At 42.0% G+C, this 18545-nt stretch overlaps 1 protein-coding gene across 5 annotated transcripts in view; it reads left to right on the top strand.

Annotated features, from left to right (window-relative positions):
* The window catches only part of MAP3K3 (mitogen-activated protein kinase kinase kinase 3), an 80564-nt gene that overhangs the window by 410 nt on the left and 61609 nt on the right, over positions 1-18545 (top strand). For 3 of the 5 annotated variants that reach the window (XM_062215654.1, XM_062215653.1, XM_062215658.1), the window contains exons 2-3: positions 9740-9861; positions 11450-11542. In XM_062215654.1, coding sequence (XP_062071638.1) covers positions 9740-9861; positions 11450-11542 — 215 coding nt within the window. The remainder of the gene's footprint in view (positions 1-9739; positions 9862-11449; positions 11543-18545) is intronic. The other 2 variants (XM_062215656.1, XM_062215655.1) reach the window with 1 other exon arrangement.

The raw sequence follows: 18545 nt of genomic DNA, 5'->3' as shown, positions 1-18545 counted from the left end.
AGGGCGGGGGAGTGAGAGCGCAGTGTGGGGCCCGGGCTGGAGGCTGGTGCAGGCCCAGCTGCTGTTGTGTCTTTTCCTTGATTTGCTTTTTTTTCCTGCCTGTGTCATTTCCTTCCCTTTGCTCGCACTGGCCGGCCTGTGAGAGCTCCCGGGGCTTGCTCTCGAGCCTTGTGCGCGGCGCGGGGCGGCGCGGGGGGAGGGCGTGTGGGTTCGGCCGCGAGGGGATGGACGCGAGGCTGCGGGGCGGCGGGCGAACGCACGCTGCCCGCTCGGGGCTGGCTGGAGGCTCCGGGAGGCTGGGCGCTGCCAGTTACAGGGCATAGCCTACTTTTTGAACGATCCGGGGGCAGTGTCTTACATCTATTATCTTTATCTTGCGGTATCCCTGAAATTATGTAACTGCTGCACGAAACATTCGCTGCATAAAAGAATCTCTATGAAATCGTTTCCTTTTTGTCAGTATTTGCAATTTCTGCTGTGAAGATGTAATCTAAGAAAAGCTTTTAATGTCTTCCACACGCAGCGTCTGAACTGTTGTACTTAGTATCCTTTCTGGTACCTTAGCAAATGACTGTTGGACTAGATTAAGAAGCAAATGATCTTTAAAAAATAAAAGAAAGACATTGATTCGGTCGGGACAGGTGCTGTGATACTGTTGACCCCAGTAGCAAGCTTTGCAAGATCTTTTGTATTGTCCTAAATAATAAAGGGGGAAATGTCAGCGAAAGAAGGGGACTAAGTGCCCTGAGTGCAGAGGGAGCGTTCCTGTTTGCTTTGCCCTATAGCAAGGTCAAGTCATCTTTGTAGGAGGTTAGGTGTATATGCTATGTCACGTTGGCCACATAGTCTTCTGTGACCCCCCTCCACGCACTGGCTGTGAATGAGTTGCCTTGTGTTTCATGCTGCCCTATGCACAGTATGGGAAGGGTCTGTTGGTTTGCTGGAGTTACTCTTTCCTTCCTGTGCCCTACTTCAGAAATGCTTGCTCTTCTGGGGAAGATGGCCTAAGAGAGGAGGCATAACGGGAACCCAGTAAGGCCTGGAGTCTAATAATCTGATTTAACAAATTGAACATTTACTGTAAACAGGACACAGAATTCTTTATCTCTTCCCCAGGCTTCAGACATTTGTTCTGTGTTACAGAATTTGAGCCAACCGCTTGAACTGCTTTATGAACCTATATTGCCATAGTGTTTCTACTAAGTTTTCCTATGGTCCTGTAGGGGTAAGCTTCATTCTCAAGAGTGTGAAATACTTGAGGGGGTGCAAAGCTCTCCCCATTTCCTTGACTGTAAAACCAGTATTGGCTGCATTTCACTACCCAACATGAAAATAGATGTGAACCTGTATTCACATTTTAAGACATTTTTCAAAAAGTTTAACTGTGTGAGGATATGGAGAGAGAGTGATGGGAAGGAGGAAAGAGATATATGGATAGGATCCAGACCCCCAAAGAAAAGAGAGCAGGAACCCAGAATTTTTTCTTTTGTCCTCCTTGTCAAATTTACATAAAGAAGCAGTGAGGCAGCGAATTAACTTGCCTGGTGGCTGCAGTGTGTTAGGAAAGCTGGTATAAGAACCACTGCCCTGGCTTTCTTCAGCACCTTCCTCATGTACCATTCCCTTCCTCTTGTAGATGACCTTGATACATGATCAGAGCAAATGTGGAATTCTCCCCGATACCTGGCTATTTAGTTTTCTTTATATGGGGCTCAGTGAGGATATGTGTACATACAAATGAGTTTCCAGTTTGATGATGGAAATTCCCAGTATAGTTAGTTGTTGTAGTTGCTGTCATTCTAAATAAACTCAAGGGGTTGATAAGAGAGAAACATAGACTTCTTAATATTTTAGTTAACTTGTTAAACTCCAGCCCAGTGAGGGAAGGACTAAAACTAATTTGGCTCCCTGCCCTCAGGTTCTTTGGTTAGCAGTCATATTTTCCTGAGCTGTTCTTAGCCCAAGACTCAAGCCTGTTTGACAACTTAGGCTGTTAATAAAAACAGGTCAGATTTTATATTGGCTGTTAGCCCCAGTAAATTTCTAGTGGAAATGATATTTACCTTTTAAATAATAGGAAGTATTCCTTTTTTGGCTTTAACACTATCTGGCTGTTTAAAAAATGAGGATTGACTCATTTTTTTTGGTCATACTAGAATTCTCTCCCAGTTTTAGTAGTTATAGTGGCAAGTGATGTTATTAATACCTGAGACTAATTTTCTGGTATTTATTTCATTTTTTTTTAATAAATGCAATGTGAAACTTAGTGGGATATATTACCGAAAAATATGTAACAACTTGGAAATGTTACAGGAAATTGTAATGAACTGAGTACAGGATTAAAGATGGTCTGGTTCTGGTTTGGTAGCTTGGTTTGAGGTCAGAATCATGGTAACTTACAGACACCCTTCAGAGTTCTAAGTGTTGGGAGTCCCTTTTAGACAGTCTCAATTCAGTTTGGCTAGAATTCTACCACCTGTGTAGACTCAGAGTGGTTAGCAACTGTTTTGATAGAAACTTGGATCACAATTTAATAAGTCAACTTGGCTATGTCATGATTAGATTTCTGATATTTTTTAAAATAACAGATTTTTTAAAGATGTATTTTAGGTATTTGCCAAAAGTAGATACCTGTCCAGCTGAGCACTACTTAGGGAAATAAATGGAGGGGAAAAAAAATCATTTTCCTGCTTTTATGTAAACTGCCCATTTATTCTTTATTTATTGATTGCTTCTTATCTGTCAGGTGCAGTATAAAGCTCTGTACTGCATTATCCTGTCCTCAAGAAGTTATAGTTGGATGACCAGAAAAGTAGAAACAAATAAGCACAACAAAGTACTATAGGTACTTTGTCAAAAGTGTGTAAAAGTACACAGGAGGGAGAGATCAATTCTGTAGTTTTGGGTTTGGTACATCCAAACCTATAGTCTCGAGTCCTTTAGGTTAATTTCATCAAACTTTACATATAGTAGTGATGTAGATTGGTTTTCATGAGGAAGCAATGGAATCCTTTGTAATACATATTTTTGAATTTAGAGCCACCAATTAACACTGAATACTTATAATATATAAGCTAGAAACAGAAAAATAAACACTAGAATTTTAGTTTGAGATGTAGAAAAAGTTCAACTGTGTTCTTGAAGGAGAAAAGTTTCTTGTGAATTGACAACCAGGCTTTATTACATAAAGTTATTGTAAAAGGATGTTTGCTAGGATATGGACAAGGTAGAGGTAATGAAAATATATGAAAAGTCATGTAAAAAAGGTAAAATCTGACAAAGGGATAGTCTGAAGCAAGGCTCTCCTGTGCAAGCAGTATGATCAGATCTGGCAGAGCAGGGTAGAGCCTTGGCAAGATGAAGAAATAACATCATTAGCTAAATTAAAACAAGATTAAAATATTACTTTGGGGATTAGTATATATAAAGAAGAGAGTGTATGGCATAGTAAACAGACATCTTGCAAAATGACTGTGTTTATTAGAGGACCTGATCTTCTGGCAGCTTTTCTGGGTTTTTAGTCAAGGGAGCTCATAAATGGGAAGTGCCTTAAGACCTTGCTGTTAAATAGACTCTGCAAGGGTGACTTCCTGCTGGAACTGAAGAGAGGAATGTGTTACCTGGCAGCTTCCATACCATAGGTTCCACATAAATGAGAAGAAAAAGTACGTACCACTGTCGAATTACAGGTACCTGTCTGCTTACAACAAGTGCTTAAGAGCTTCTACTTTCTTCTTCTTTTTTTTTAATTTATTTTTATTAAAAACTTTTATTTAATGAATATAAATTTCCAAAGTACAGCTTATGAATTACATTGGCTTCCCCCCTCCCATAACTTCCCTCCCACCCGCAACCCTCCCCTTTCCTGCTCCCTCTTCCCTTCCATTCACATCAAGATTCATTTTCAATTCTCTTTATATACAGAAGATCAGTTCAGTATATATTAAGTAAAGATTTCAACAGTTTGCCCCCACATAGCAACACAAAGTGAAAAAATACTGTTGGAATACTAGTTATAGCATTAAATAACAGTGTACAGCACATTAAAGACAGAGATCCTACATATTTTTTAAAAATTAATTAATTTTCTATGCCATTTCCAATTTAACACCAGGTTTTTTTTTTCTTTCATTTCCGATTATCTTTATATACAGAAGATCGATTCTGCATATACTTAGTAAAGATTTCATCAGTTTGCACCCACACAGAAACACAAAGTGTTTCTTAGTTAAGTGGCTTAACAGGCTAATCCTCCGCCTTGCAGCGCCAGCACACCGGGTTCTAGTCCCGGTTGGGGCGCTGGATTCTATCCCGGTTGCCCCTCTTCCAGGCCAGCTCTCTGCTATGGCCCGGGAAGGCAGTGGAGGATGGCCCAGGTCCTTTGGCCCTGCACCCGCATGGGAGAACAGGAGAAGCGCCTGGCTCCTGGCTTCGGATCAGTGCGATGCGCAGGCCGCAGCGGCCATTGGAGGGTGAACCAGCGGCAATAAGGAAGACCTTTCTCTCTGTCTCTCTCTCTCACTATCCACTCTGCCTGTCAAAAAAAAAAAAAAAAAAAAAAAAAGAAAGAAAGAAAGAAAGAGCTTCTACTTTCTAAGCCAGATTCCTTGTTTCACAAGCCCTTCTTTTCTGGTTTCTAGGAGTACTCCTACTATTCCTAGATTATTCTTTTTAAGATAGATTTATTTATTTATTTGAAAGACTAACAGAGGGAGAGACAGAGCTCTTCCATCTACTGTTTCACTCCTCAAATGGCTGCAACAGCCAGGGCTTGGCCAGGCTGAAGCCAGGAGCCAGGAACTCCATCTGGGTTTCCTGTGTGAGTGGCAAAGGCCCAAGTACTTGGGACACATTGTACTAACTTCCCAAGCACATTAGTAGGAAGCTGGATCAGAAGTGGAACAGCCAGGACTCAAACTGGCACCCATATGGGATGCCAGCACTGAAGGCCAGGGTTTTAACCTGTGCCACAGAGCTAGCCCTGTGGATGTTCCAATTCTGATTCAACTTCCTATTATTGTGCCTGGGAAGGCAGTAGAAGATGATCCAAGTACTAGGGCCCCTGCCACTCATGTGGGACGCCAGGATGGAGTTCCTGGCTCCTGACTTTTACCTGGCCCATATCCTGTCTGTTGTGGCCATTTGGGGAGTGAACCAGTGGATGGAAGATTTCTCTGAATGGCTTGGCATTTCAAATAAATTAATTAAAAATATTTTTATGTGGCTAGCACTGTGGCATGGGTAAAGCCACCACCTGTGTTACCAAAATCCCAAGTGGGCACTGGTTTGAGTCCCGGCTGCTTCATATCCAATCCAGCTCCCTGCTAATGTGCCTGGGAAAGCAGCTTGTGCTTCTGCACCCATGTGGGAGACCCAGATGAAACTTCTGGCTCTTGGCTTTGGACTGGCCCAGCTCCAGCCATTGTGGCCATTTGGGGAGTGAACCAGCAGATAGAAAACCTCTCTCTCTTTCTGACTGTCTGTCCCTCTGTAACTCTACCTTACAAGTAAAATAAATAAATCTTTAAAAAATATTTTTAAGCTTTTATGTTTATGTGCTTTGTTTGATATATTTTTCCAATCTGTTTTTGTATGTAAACTCATATTTATTATGTTGTTTATCCTTTTGCTCCAGAGCTTAAAACACCTTGAAGTAACTTTTAAAACTTTTTTTTTAAGATTTATTTATTTATTTGAAAGGCAGTTACGGAGAGGCAGAGGCAGAGAGAGAGAGATATCTTACATCTGCTGGTTCATTCCCTGAATGATCACAGTGGCCGGAGCTGGGTGGACTGATGGGAAGTCAGGAGCCAGGAGCTTCTTCTGGGTCTTCCACATGGGTGCAGGGACCCAAGGACTTGGGCCATCTTCTACTGCTTTTCCAGGCCATAGCAGAGAGCTGGATCAGATGTGGATCAACTGGGACTTGAACCAGCACCCATACATATGGGATGCTGGCACTGCAGGCAGTGGCTTTACCTGCTACGCCACAGCACCGGCCCCTAAATCTTTTTAATGTATAATATATGATAAGTATTCAGTAAATGATGGTTGTTAATGATTAATAAAAATTCAGGAATAAAATTAAGTACTAGGGTAGATTAAGTGCCCTCCAGACTTTTTCCATTGACTTTTTCCCAATGATGATAATGCGGCTAGCATTTTTTTTTTTTTTTTTAGTGTTACTGTTAGGTACCATGAGAAATAATTTTTAAAAAAGATTTATTTTATTTGAAAGAGTTACAGAGAGAGAGGGAGAGATGGAGAGATCTTCCCATCTGCTTGGTTACTCCCCAAATGTCTGCAATGATCAGACCTGGCCAGGCCAGAGCCCAGAGTTTCATCTGGGTCTCCCACGTTGGCAGGGGCCCAAACACCTGGGCCATCTTCCACTGCTTTTCCTAGGTCATTAGCAAGGAGCTGTAACAGAAGTATAACAGCAGGACACAAACTGGCTACCATATGTAATGGCAGCGGCTTTACCCGCTACGCCACAACATTGGCCCCCATGAAAAATAATTTCTAAGTTTTCTTTTTAACTCATAATGTGAAATAATATATTTGTTGTCTCCATTTTACAGATGAGGAAATTGAAGTTTAAGGAGAACAAGGGATTTTCTCAAGGCCTCCTTAATGACTCCAAAGTTTGTGTTCCTGATTGCTTTACTCTAAGAAGTTGTTATTTGTCTTTAAGAGTTGTATTTGGAGTTTTGTTTGTTTGTTTTTGTTTTTTAGGAATGCCACACTGAAGGAGTACTGATAATTCAGTTAAAAATCTCAATCTAGGAAGAAATGCCTAAAAGAGAAACTTGGTTTACTTCCTATCTTTATCCATGCCATCAGTTTTTTTGCCTTTAGTAATGTGTTCTACTTTAACACAAAATCAAACTCTAAAACCCTGCTTCACTTGTGTCAGTTGTCCCAGATTTCAGGTGATAGTACCAAGCCATTCCTCTAGTATGTTTTCAGTGCTGGAACTATCAAGCAAGTTTATCCATTAAGTAAACCAGGAATTGGCTAGCTTCCTGGAGACAGAATTTGTCAAACTGATAAACCAGCTCTTATAATAGCATCATCTTACACAGAATTATAAATGATTTCTCTAATCACACTCATGGATTTTATTTGAAAAGTGTATGTGTGTGTGTGTGTGTATTCATATCTATCTTGGTTCAATATCTGAGTTTAGACAACTGAAATTTTGAATTCTCAGGGTGGTTAATGTTGATACTAAAGACTCTGTATACCTTATGCTCTTTAGAATATTGTTGGGTGCTCCTCAGAAAACACCTACCTAGTAATAATCCTCCTTATATTATTCCCAATTTATTGTTACTGCTTATATATTTACTAATATATAAGCCTATACATATTATATATAAACCAATCTTCCTAGCTAAGGTTTATGCTCTAATTTTAAAATCTTGGTTGTAAAGTTAAAAAACAAGATGTCAAACAAGTTCCCTTTTTTTAAGGAACTTATATAGAATTTGCTATAAAATGTAAAATAGTTCATGGGGTTTATGTGTTTTGATTTTGACAAGCCCCTTTTCTGTAGAAGCCTACTTCCTTCTCGTTCATTGCCCCCTTTACTGTGTGCTTTGGGCATTGCAGCTGTGTCATGCTCATGCATACTTTTGTATATGTTCTGAAGTAGAATCATACAGCAGTCTACTCTTGTGTTTTCCCTGCAAATTTTAAATCTATGAACAGACAAAAACCTCCTTATAGGCACTTTTTTCTCTTCCTTTACTGCACCTACTCAGAGGGCATGTAGGGCACCTAGGAAGAGGGGAGGGGCAAGTAGTATGGGAGAAGTGACTTGAGTGATTATACTTCCTATATTCCATGCTTTTCTTTCCTTTCCATTGGGTATTAGAATATTATCAAGGGATAACAATAAAGGACAAAAGATAGGTTCCCTCTGTGGGTGAGTCTTTAGTACTTGTTTCTTTTAAGTTGTGCCCCAAGTCTCCAAGTGATTCACTTGTCACAAAAGTAAGTTGCACAACTCATCCCTCATGTTCCTTCCAGATCAACAGTTTTTTGTGTTTTCGACTTCCAAATGCTATTTGAGTGGGCAAAGATCTCTTGAAGGACCTAGGAAAATTTTGCAAAACATGGAATTGGGATTGTCAGGTAGTGGGGTCCCTGGGTCAGGCCGTGTTTCCTGCCATCCACCTCTGTCCTCTGCTCTTCTGGTTGGTGCAGAAGGTTGGATGATCTGAGAAGTAGTATGCCGGTTGCCCCGTAGTTCACCTCACTGCCCCTCTCTGCAAGGCCTACCTTGGGAGCAACTTAACCATCTACTTAGGCCTGGGTAGCTGCACCATTTGGCCCTTCTACCGCATCATGTCTGCTCACAAGTGTCCCAGAGATGGCCATTTCATGGAGCAGTAGAACTGTTACAATCCACTCCCCAACAGTTATGGAGAAAAGTTCATTGCCCTCAACCTAAACAGGACCTGGCATTGCATTGGCTTTGGGGCCCACCTCTCTGAGCCTGTGAAAAAGCTTCTGGGTCTTGCTACCTTTTCCCCTCTGCATCCTATAATGATCACAAATACTGAGGGACTGTGAAGGAAATGGGTGCAGTGCTTAGCTCTTAGCTTCTCAGGAAACAGACATAAAGTCCTACAGAAACAGAGTACCTGGCTGCTCCACTTCCCATCCAGCTCTCTGCTATGGCCTGAGGAAGCAGTGGAAGATGGCACAAATACTTGGGCCCCTGCACCCATGTGGGAGACCAGGAAGAACTCCTGGCTCCTGGCTTTGGATCGGCGCAGTGCTGGCTGTTGTGGCCAATTGGGGAGTGAACCAGCAGATGGAAGACCTCTCTCTCTCTCTCTCTCTCTTTCTCTGTGTGTGTGTGTGTAACTCCGACTTCCAAATAAATAAATAAATCTTAAAAAAAAAAAAACATTGTGCAGAGCTCTTAATTTTGTTAGACTTGGAGGTCTATAAATTAAGTTTTCTGAGTCACCCCATTTCCCCCTACCCCCAAAAAAGCATGGAATTGGGCTACTTTGGCTTTTGGGTTTTGGCCATTTGTCTTCAGTGCATGAGAACTCTAGTACTCCAATGCTATTTCAAGAAAAGGGGATTAAAAATAATGCCAGTAAAATAGAGACAGTGCATTACTTGGTGAGTTAGTAAAGAAAAACACTAGAACTGCCTTTCAACTTCCCTATGGGAAGTAGGCCTATAAACTTGTAAAGGAACTGGTGTGGGGAGGCATTCCAAGGCTAGGCTTGTAAAACAACTTCTGTCAAAGCAGCTACCCGAGGTTTTTGGTCCTCTCCTACATATGTTTTAGGAGTACGTCTTGGACTGACTCTGTCCCATAGTCAGCTTTCTATGAATTCATTTTTTCAGTCAATACTTCACTATGCTGTGTTGTTCTTCACTCCAACTTTTCATCTATTTTCCTGGTTGAGTTTCTCTGGCACTAAACAAACTGTTCTATTTGAGTGCCTACCTTACTTGCAGTGAACTCATGTATATTGCTGTCAGAAATCTGAGTGAAGGGCTATTAAAAATTCATTAAAATTCAAGTTGCCATAGTCTGATCTCAATTAACTACTTTTGGGAGGCATGGTCTGTATGTGGTTATAATTACAGAGTCTGTCACTTTACCTGGGTAGAGAACTCCCTGAGTATCAGTCATATAATCTGTGAAAATGCTTTGTTGCTCTGTATGTACGTGTCTTATCCCATGTGCTCTCTTTCATCATTGCAGATGAACAAGAGGCATTGAACTCAATCATGAAGGATCTGGTGGCCCTCCAGATGAGCCGACGTCCCCGGGTATCTGGATATGAGACCATGAAGAACAAGGACACAGGTCACCCAAATCGGCAGGTGTGTGTAGCTCTGGAAGAGCTTAATTAGATTTGTTGGGGAGGAGTTTTGAAACGGGAAATATATGAGAAACCAAGGACACTAATACCAGAGGCTTGAACACTGTTGACCCATTTCTTTCTGGGTCTGTTACATGATAAAGATACTTGTATATACTAACCAAGCGTGGTTCATGATCTGGATTCCCAAAATCTTGTATATAGTGTTTCGCCTGTAAAGAAAAATTCCTTCACTTGTTATGGGGGCAATGTTCATATAATTTGTTTTCCTTTATTGATTATTTGGCAAATTTTCAGCTTTGTGATATTTAACCTAAGATAATTTTTAGCTACCTTACAGTAAATACTCAGGAAAAATTAATTTTGGTGTTAGCTTATGTAAAATATAATCAGGAAGGGAAATTTATTTATTAAAATATTGCATAATATGTTCTAAAGGCAATAATGAGTCATTTTGTTATTGTTGTTTACAATTGTTTCTACTCATTGACTCATGTAGTTGAGAGTACCTGATTTATTGAGAGTTGTGTGTTTCTTTAGGAAAACATTTCCTTTTTGTTAACATTTAAACTTGTAACCTCTAACATCATTTGACCTGCAGAAAGGGGTGAATGGTGGGGAGCTTCCATACCTAGTGGGTATCTAGTGCTATGTAAGATGGCTGTATTAGGCATGTTTAATGAAAATTTGTCCATGACATTTTCCCTTGTGGTAATCTTTACCAGCTTACCTTTCTCCTCATTTGCACCATGTCTACCAATTCTTCATAAGTGCCCTTGATTCCTAGGGAAAGTATAAGGCCTTAGATATTTTTCTATCTTAGGTCTGCTAGATAAAGCCTCACAGGGTATTTCCTGCTTTTAGGAATACTAGGAACTCTACAAAGGGATGAGTTTTTGTTTTATGTTATAATGGAATTAGTTTAGAAAGCTGCTTTTGTTACTGTGATTACTTTATAGAACTGAGGAAATACCAGATGAGGACCCACTCTTGTACTATTTTCATACATTATTCTGTTGGATTGTGTGGGTTCTCCCTTGCTGTAACTCATTTATATTCAAAGCCACTTTTGGAAGGAACATTTTACCAGAAGTGAGGCCCCTCCCCCAAGCTTGAGCCTAATGACCTCACTTTCCTTCCTGTCTTCCTATGTGAGTGTGCTTGCTAATGCCGCTCCAGTTAGCTGATTTTTTCTCCAAACTGAACTGTTACCATGGACATTAGTTGGTGGGTAAAAAGGGGAAGCTTTCTTGAGTTGGGAAGGCCCAAAGGGACCAGGCTAGGAAAAGAGGGTTGGAGTGGTCCCTGAAAATTCTTAAAAGAGGGTTTATATTTTAGAAATTCTTCTGTACAGAGCCTAAATGCTATTGTAAGAGAAGTCCCGATTTTTCACTCTGCCTGCTGCTGTGTTACTGGAGTGAGATCAGTAGTAACGAAAGTAGAAGACTGCAAAAAGAATTGACCAGTAGGATATAATCTTAGCAGAAAGGGACTGGCTCTTTTGATCCGCAATTTACTTGACTAATGTCAAACTGTTTTTGTTGCTTGGAGGATACAAATTATTAACCTCAGTTTTTTTGTTTTTAAAGAAAAAACACAACAGCAGCAGCTCAGCCCTTCTGAACAGCCCCACAGTAACAACAAGCTCATGTGCAGGGGCCAGTGAAAAAAAGAAATTTTTGGTAAGGACTCAAATTACCCATTAAAGCTAAAATGTACTTTTAAATCTGCTACTCATGCTGTAAGAGTGGAATTGATTTCCTAGACAAGTTGTTTTAATGGATTTGTAGGGAGCACTTGTACTTACAACCTGTGTTCTGTGCCTCTAAGTCAATATTTCTCACAGCAAAATTATAAGAAGCTTCTGTCATGCTGTCCAATAAATTTTCTATATAATAGAAATGTCCTATATCTGTGTTGTACAAGGTGGTGCCCACTAGCCAAAGAAACTGAATTTTAAATTTCATTTAATTAATTTGAATAACTACATGTGGCTAGTGGCTATTGTGTTGGACAGCATAGATGTATATACTGTGTAAGGAACTGTTGATTTGTTGGCTGAGAAATTTTTTTTTTAACTTTTATTTAATGAATATAAATTTCCAGTGTACAGCTTATGGATTACAATGGTTTCCCCCTCCCATAACTTCCCTCCCACCCACAACCCTCCCCTCTCCCGCTCCCTCTCTCCTTCTATTCACATCAAGATTCATTTTCAATTCTCTTTATATACAGAAGATCAATTTAGTATAAAGATTTCAACAGTTTGCACCGACATAGAAACACAAAGTGAAACATACTGTTTGAGTACTAGTTATAGCATTAAATCACAATGTACAGCACATTAAGGACAGAGATCCCACATGAGGAGCAAGTGCACAGTGGCTCTTGTTGTTGACCCAACAAATTAACACTCTAGTTTATGGCGCCAGTAACCATCCTAGGCTGTCGTCATGAGTTGCCAAGGCTATGGAAGCCTTCCAAGTTTGCCGACTCTGATCATATTTAGACAAGGTCATAAAAGACAGAGTGAGGATAGTAACCAATGATCCTAAGAGTGGCATTTACCAGGTTTGAACAATTATACAGCATTAAGTGGGGAAGAGGACCATCAGTACACACAGGTTGGGAGCAGAGCCATTGGTGGTAGAGTAGAGGTTATGATTACAAAGGAATGAGGCCCAAGTACGCTAGACAGGGTCTAGAACAAAGGACAGAGTCATTATTAGATGTGCTAAGAAAGGTGCTGTCTAAGCTACAATTAAGTTTTCTGATTGAGAGGCAAATAGAACCTGATAGAAGAGGCTTGATGGCTGAGAAATTAAGTATATGCTTGGTGATGTGTAGAGATTCATTGGTCCTTTCATTCCTTTCACACAGATCATGAGTTTCTAGGTATTGTGATAAGCCCACCAATGGGAATCTTATCTCAGATTCTATTCTAGGGGGAATCTGAAACTGTGGAACCAGCATGGCTGTTTAAAAACTGAATCCCCAAATTTTATGCTAGTATTTGGTATAAATAAATAAATAGTGAAAACATCAAAATAGTTTTTCCTGATTCTGAAGTCAAGCTTATAGAAGGTTCTTTCCTGGGAAATGTAGCAGATATTTGGCTTCAGATCAAAAGAGGTATTCTTTAGCAAAATCCTGACCACAGAAAGAGGGAGAAGGTTTCAGCAAGTGTGTTTCTAGGAAAGATGGGGAACAGGTTGGAGTGTGGAGAACAGGTAGGTGTGAAGGTGAGCTCAGTATTGCTAGGGTGAGCCTAGCAATGGTAATAATCTAAAATAGGACCTCTCTATTTACAGAGTAAATTCATATTTATTATTGTTCTTGTTTTTGTTAGCTTAGGTCTGGGACAGAATGAAACCGATTTCTTCATTATCAATTCTTATGCCAGAAGGTCCATATTTAGGAGGAGAGAGGAATGAAAGAGTAAAACCTAATTTAAATGGCAAGAGATGCCAAGTTGGGCTAAAGAGTCAGATTTCAGAGTCCTACTTGAAAGTAACCAAGTATTTTGGCTAGCAGGAAAGATTGTTTATTCCAGGGTAGAATGATGTTGGCAGAGGCAAATAGCCCTTGTGTGTGAGAGTGGAGTGCTGGCTACAGGGCTGAGTTGAGATTGGCACAATTTTTGTGGGGCTCAAGGTTGGCCTACCAAGGAAAGCCAGAGGAGTTGTAGGTTCACTGACAGAATGAATTTCCAGGCCTCAGCCTGGAAAACTAGAAAACCTAACTCAGTATCTGCTTGGCAGGACTTTAGAAATCCTCTTCTCTAAATAAATAACTTGGTAACTAATTGAAAGAGAGAATGCATTTGAGAACAAATAGGCATTCTGAGAAACTCCATAGACAATGAGGGGCTCAGTTATGAAGTATTTGGTAGGAAGTAGATTCTGTGTTCTCTGTCTTCTCTATTATGCATTAGGTCCCTGGAAGCCTACAGCAGACCAATCATTTAATGTGTGGCACATTCTAAGTGTGGCTGGGGACTGCGTGTGGTTTGCAGGCCATGATGTGCAACATCCCTTTAGCAGTCATCAACTCGCAGCACTTTATCAATGGGTACTAGTTCTCTATGGAGACTGACAGCTTAGTGTAGAGAAAAAAACACTGTCCTGGGAGACAGAGTTGTTAATCATTTATCAGCACAGAATTTTACTATTTATAGAGTGTTTCCCACAACAACAGTTTAAAGCATCAACCACTATGAGCATGTATATGATACTTTATGCTTTACAGGGCTTTTACACAAAGATATTGAGTAGAGCGAAGAAACATATCAAGGTTTTCTGAATTCCAGTCACAATAATTTTTACCATGTATAAGTCATCTATCCTTTCTGAACCTCAATTTTTTCCATCTGAAATAAAGACATAATACTGACTGTGTCTACCTCACAGGTTGTTATAAGGTCATTGACAGAATGTGAAGTATTATATTGTTTTGTAAAGCAACTGTAAATATGTAGTGACTGTCACTTCTGTTATGTTCCGGCACTGTAGGTACGAGTTTTGGGGAAACTCAGACAGCTTCTAACCAGAACTATGCATAGTGTCATATAACTTAAAAGGTTCAAGGTTTTCCACCATTATTGGATTGTCATTATTGTCTATCTGATGGTCCTTTGCAAATTTCTAAAGCTAGCCTGGTTTCTGAAAATCTCAATAGAGGAAGAAAGAGAATTCTTATTTCCATGGATTCCTGTTTCTTTTGAATCTTTATCAAAATGATAGGTAGATACTGGAACAGAGCCTAAGGTCTGGATCTCACTCTCCAGATGTTCACCAGTGAGTGCTTCAGAATGGAGTTCTGCCTTCCTGTGGCAGGCGCAAGTAGGGCAGGGCCTTGGGTATCAGTTCCAGAGGACAAGAATTCCAGGAGCTGTTCCCTCAGCAGGATCACTGAGTAAGCAGACCTGGCTCTTGAGGACTTCCCTTCTCTTTGAAGCGTGTAGAGGGCTGGCCAGTTTGAAAATAAGACATAAAGCACTACATAGCCTGGCATTAAATTTTGTAAGCTTGCTTTATAATCATGTCTTCTGCTGCTCTCTTATTGAGTTTCCTGGGTCACAAATAAAATTTTTATTTTTGTTGCCCTTTTATTTTTCTTTAATTTATTTCCTATTTTTGGCAAAATAAGAACTTCATTCCCAAAGATGTGGAAACCACCGATGGTATATAGCAAATATAAGGAAAGGGAACAATACAGAATCAGAGAGAGGGTAAGAGAGATGATAGATAGCTGAGGCTTTTACCAGGTCAGATTAGTCTACAAACATTTCTTTAAGAAACATTGTTTGATTTCTCTGGATTTTTTTAAAGATTTTATTTGTTTACTTGAAAATCAGAGTTATGGAGAGGCAGAGGCAGAGAGAGAGAGAGAGGTCTTCCATCCGCTGGGTCGCTCCCCAGATGGCCACAATGGCTGGAGCTGCACCAGTCTGAAGCTAGGAGCCAGGAGCTTCTTCCAGGTCTTCCCTCGTGGGCGCAGAGGCCCAAGGAGTTGGTCCATCTTCTACTGCTTTCCCAGGCCATAGCAGAGAGCTGGATCGAAAGTGGAGCAGCCAGGACTCAAACCAGCGCCCATATGGGATGCCGGCACTGCAGGCAGCAGCTTTACCCACTACACCACAGCACCAGCCCCAACAGGATTTTTTTTTCTTTTACATTTATTTTACTTATTTATTTATTTTAAAAGAGCTACAGAGAGAGAGAGGGAGAGACAGAGATATCTTCCATCCACTGGTTGACTCCCCAGATGGCTGCACGGCCAGTGCTAGGCCAGGCTGAAGCCAGCAGCCAGGAACTTCTTTGGGGTCTCCCAAATGGGTGACAGGGGCCCAGGCATTTGGGCCATCATCTGCTTTCCTAGGTGCATTAGCAGGGAGCTGGATTGGAAATGGAGCAGCTGAGACTTGGGATGCCGGTGTCACAGCTGGCAGCTTTACCTGCTACGTCACAGTGCTGACCCCACTGGATTCTTGAGAGTCTTCTTGGGTTACACGTTCAATCTTAGAGTCTGGACTTTAAGAAAGTCATTACTACTTAAGTTTGGTGTTGTCATTGGTTACTCCTGTCACCCCTGCTAAGTTCTGATTGTGGTTCTCACTTGTCCTCTCACTAGATTAACTGTGGTAGACAGAGAACTTGAATCTGTCTAGATCTGACTTTTGTGCTAGAACTTAAAAAAAAAGATTTATTTATTTATTTGAAAGTCAAAGTTACACAGAGGAGAGGCAGAGAAAGAAAGTGGTCTTCCATCCGATGGTTCACTCCCCAGATGGCCGCAATGGCTGGAGCTGTGCTGATCTGAAGCCAGGAGCCAGGATCTTCTTCCTGGTCTCCCACATGGGTGCAGGGTCCCAAGGACTTGAGCCATCTTCTACTGCTTTCCTGGGCCATAACAGAGAGCTGGACAGGAAGTGGAGCAGCTGTGTCTCGAACCGGCGTCCATATGGGATGCCAGCGCTTCAGGCCAGGGTGTTAACCCACTGCGCCACAGCACCAGCCCCTGTGCTAGAACTTTCTTCACAGCATAAGTGGTAGCTCGGTATTCAGTTCAACCTGTGCCTGTAGTAAAGCTTCTTATACACACAAAATAAATGTAAGTCACCTTCCCAGTACCCTGGGAATCATGCAGTCTTATTGGAACTTGAGAAATGCTTGAAAGAAAGAAACTAAAGTAGGTAGGATATGACTGCACCTAAATGTATGGTCCAGAGAATAAGTGCTGGGGGAAGCCATGAGAGTGAAGGATGGAGGAGCTTAGGCTAAAGGGGTTGCAGAGTCATCTCAGGTGGGGGCACTTTGGTTAGGCTGTGAAGAGTGTATAAAGTTTAGTTGGTTGGAATGAAAGAAGGGTGGCACTCCAGCTAAGGAAACAGAATGATTAAAGGTTTAGGAGAAGGAGTAAATAGGGCTGGGGTAAACATTTAGCCTAGCAGTTAAGACAGCTGTGTCTCATATCAGAATACCTGGTTTCAAGTCCCAGCTCTTGACTCCTGACTTCAGCTTTCTACCAGTGCAGATCCTGGAAAGCAGCAATGATGCCTCAAATGATTGGATTCCTGCCACCCACACGGGAGAACTAGATTGAGTTCTGGGCTCCCAGTTTTCTCCCAGCCCAGCTCTGGCTATTGAGAGCATTTGGGGATTGAGCCAGTAGACAGGAACTCTATGTCTCTCTCTTTGTCTTGCTGCCTCTCAAAAATAAAAAGATTTAAGAGAAAAAATATTAAAATGATGAGAGTATTTTTTAAAAACTAACAATGATAGGCTGGCGCCGCGGCTCACTAGGCTAATGCTCCTCTTCCAGGCCAGCTCTCTGCTGTGGCCCAGGAGTGCAGTGGAGGATGGCCCAAGTGCTTGGGCCCTGCACCCGCATGGGAGACCGGGAGAAGCACCTGGCTCCTGGCTTTGGATCGGCGCAGGATGCCAGCCATAACGCACTGGCCATAGCGGCAAATGGGTGTGTGTGTGTGTGTGTGTGTGAACCTACAGAAAAGGAAGACCTTTCTCTCCATCTCTCTCTCTCACTAACTCTGCCTGTCAAAAAAAAAAAAAATTGTTAAAAAAAAAAAAAAAACTAACAATGATAGGGACGGACGCCATGGCTTACTTAGTTAATCCTCCACCTGCGGCGCTGGCATCCCATATAGGCTCTGGGTTCTGGTCCTGGTTGCTCCTCTTTCAGTCCAGCTCTCTGCTGTGGCCTGGGAAGGCAGTGGAGGATGGCCGAAGTGCTTGGGCCCCTGCACCCGCATGAGAGACCAGGAGGAGGCACCTGGCTCCTGGCTTCGGATTGGCATAGCTCCAGCCGTAGTGGCCATTTGGGGAGTGAACCAACGGAAGGAAGACCTTTCTCTCTGTCTCTCTCTCATTTTCTGTGACTCTGCCTGTCAAATAAATAAATAAAAATCTTTATTAAAAAACTAACAATGATAAAAAATAAATCCCAAAGGGCTGTAAGTAATAGTGGAGAATTTAGACTTTATTCCATAGGTCATGAGTATCACTGATATTTTGTGTTTGTTTTTGAGATGCAGAGAGAGGAGAGAGAGCTCTCATCTGCTGGTTCACTCCCCAAATGCAACAGTGACTGGGGCCAGGATCAGCTGAAGCCAGGATTGGGGAACTCAAACCAGGTTTCCTATGTGAGTTGGCAGGGGCCCAAATACTTGAGCCAACATCTACTGCCTCCCGGGGCATGGAATAGTATGAACCTGGAATCAGGAGTGGGGCTGAGTCTCAGACCCAGCCACTCTGATTCGAGTGTCCCAAAGTGATGTCTTAACTGCTAGGCCAAACACCCACCTCTGGTTACTTCTTTTTTTTTTGACAGGCAGAGTGGACAGTGAGAGAGAGAGAGAGAAAGGTCTTCTTTTTGCCGTTGGTTCACCCTCTGTTGGCCGCCGTGGCTGGCGCCCTGCGGCTGGCGCACCACGCTGATCCGAAGGCAGGAGCCAGGTGCTTATCCTGGTCTCCCATGGGGTGCAGGGCCCAAACACTTGGGCCATCCTCCACTGCACTCCCTGGCCACAGCAGAGAGCTGGCCTGGAAGAGGGGCAACCGGGACAGAATCTGGTGCCCCGACCGGGACTAGAACCTGGTGTGCTGGCACCACAAGGTGGAGGATTAGCCTATTGAGCCGCGGTGCTGGCCCCCTGATTACTGCTTG

The sequence above is a fragment of the Lepus europaeus genome, chromosome 18, assembly GCF_033115175.1.
Source record: "Lepus europaeus isolate LE1 chromosome 18, mLepTim1.pri, whole genome shotgun sequence".
In the NCBI taxonomy this organism is placed as follows: Eukaryota; Metazoa; Chordata; class Mammalia; order Lagomorpha; family Leporidae; genus Lepus; species Lepus europaeus.
This window is presented reverse-complemented; position numbering and strand designations above follow the sequence as displayed.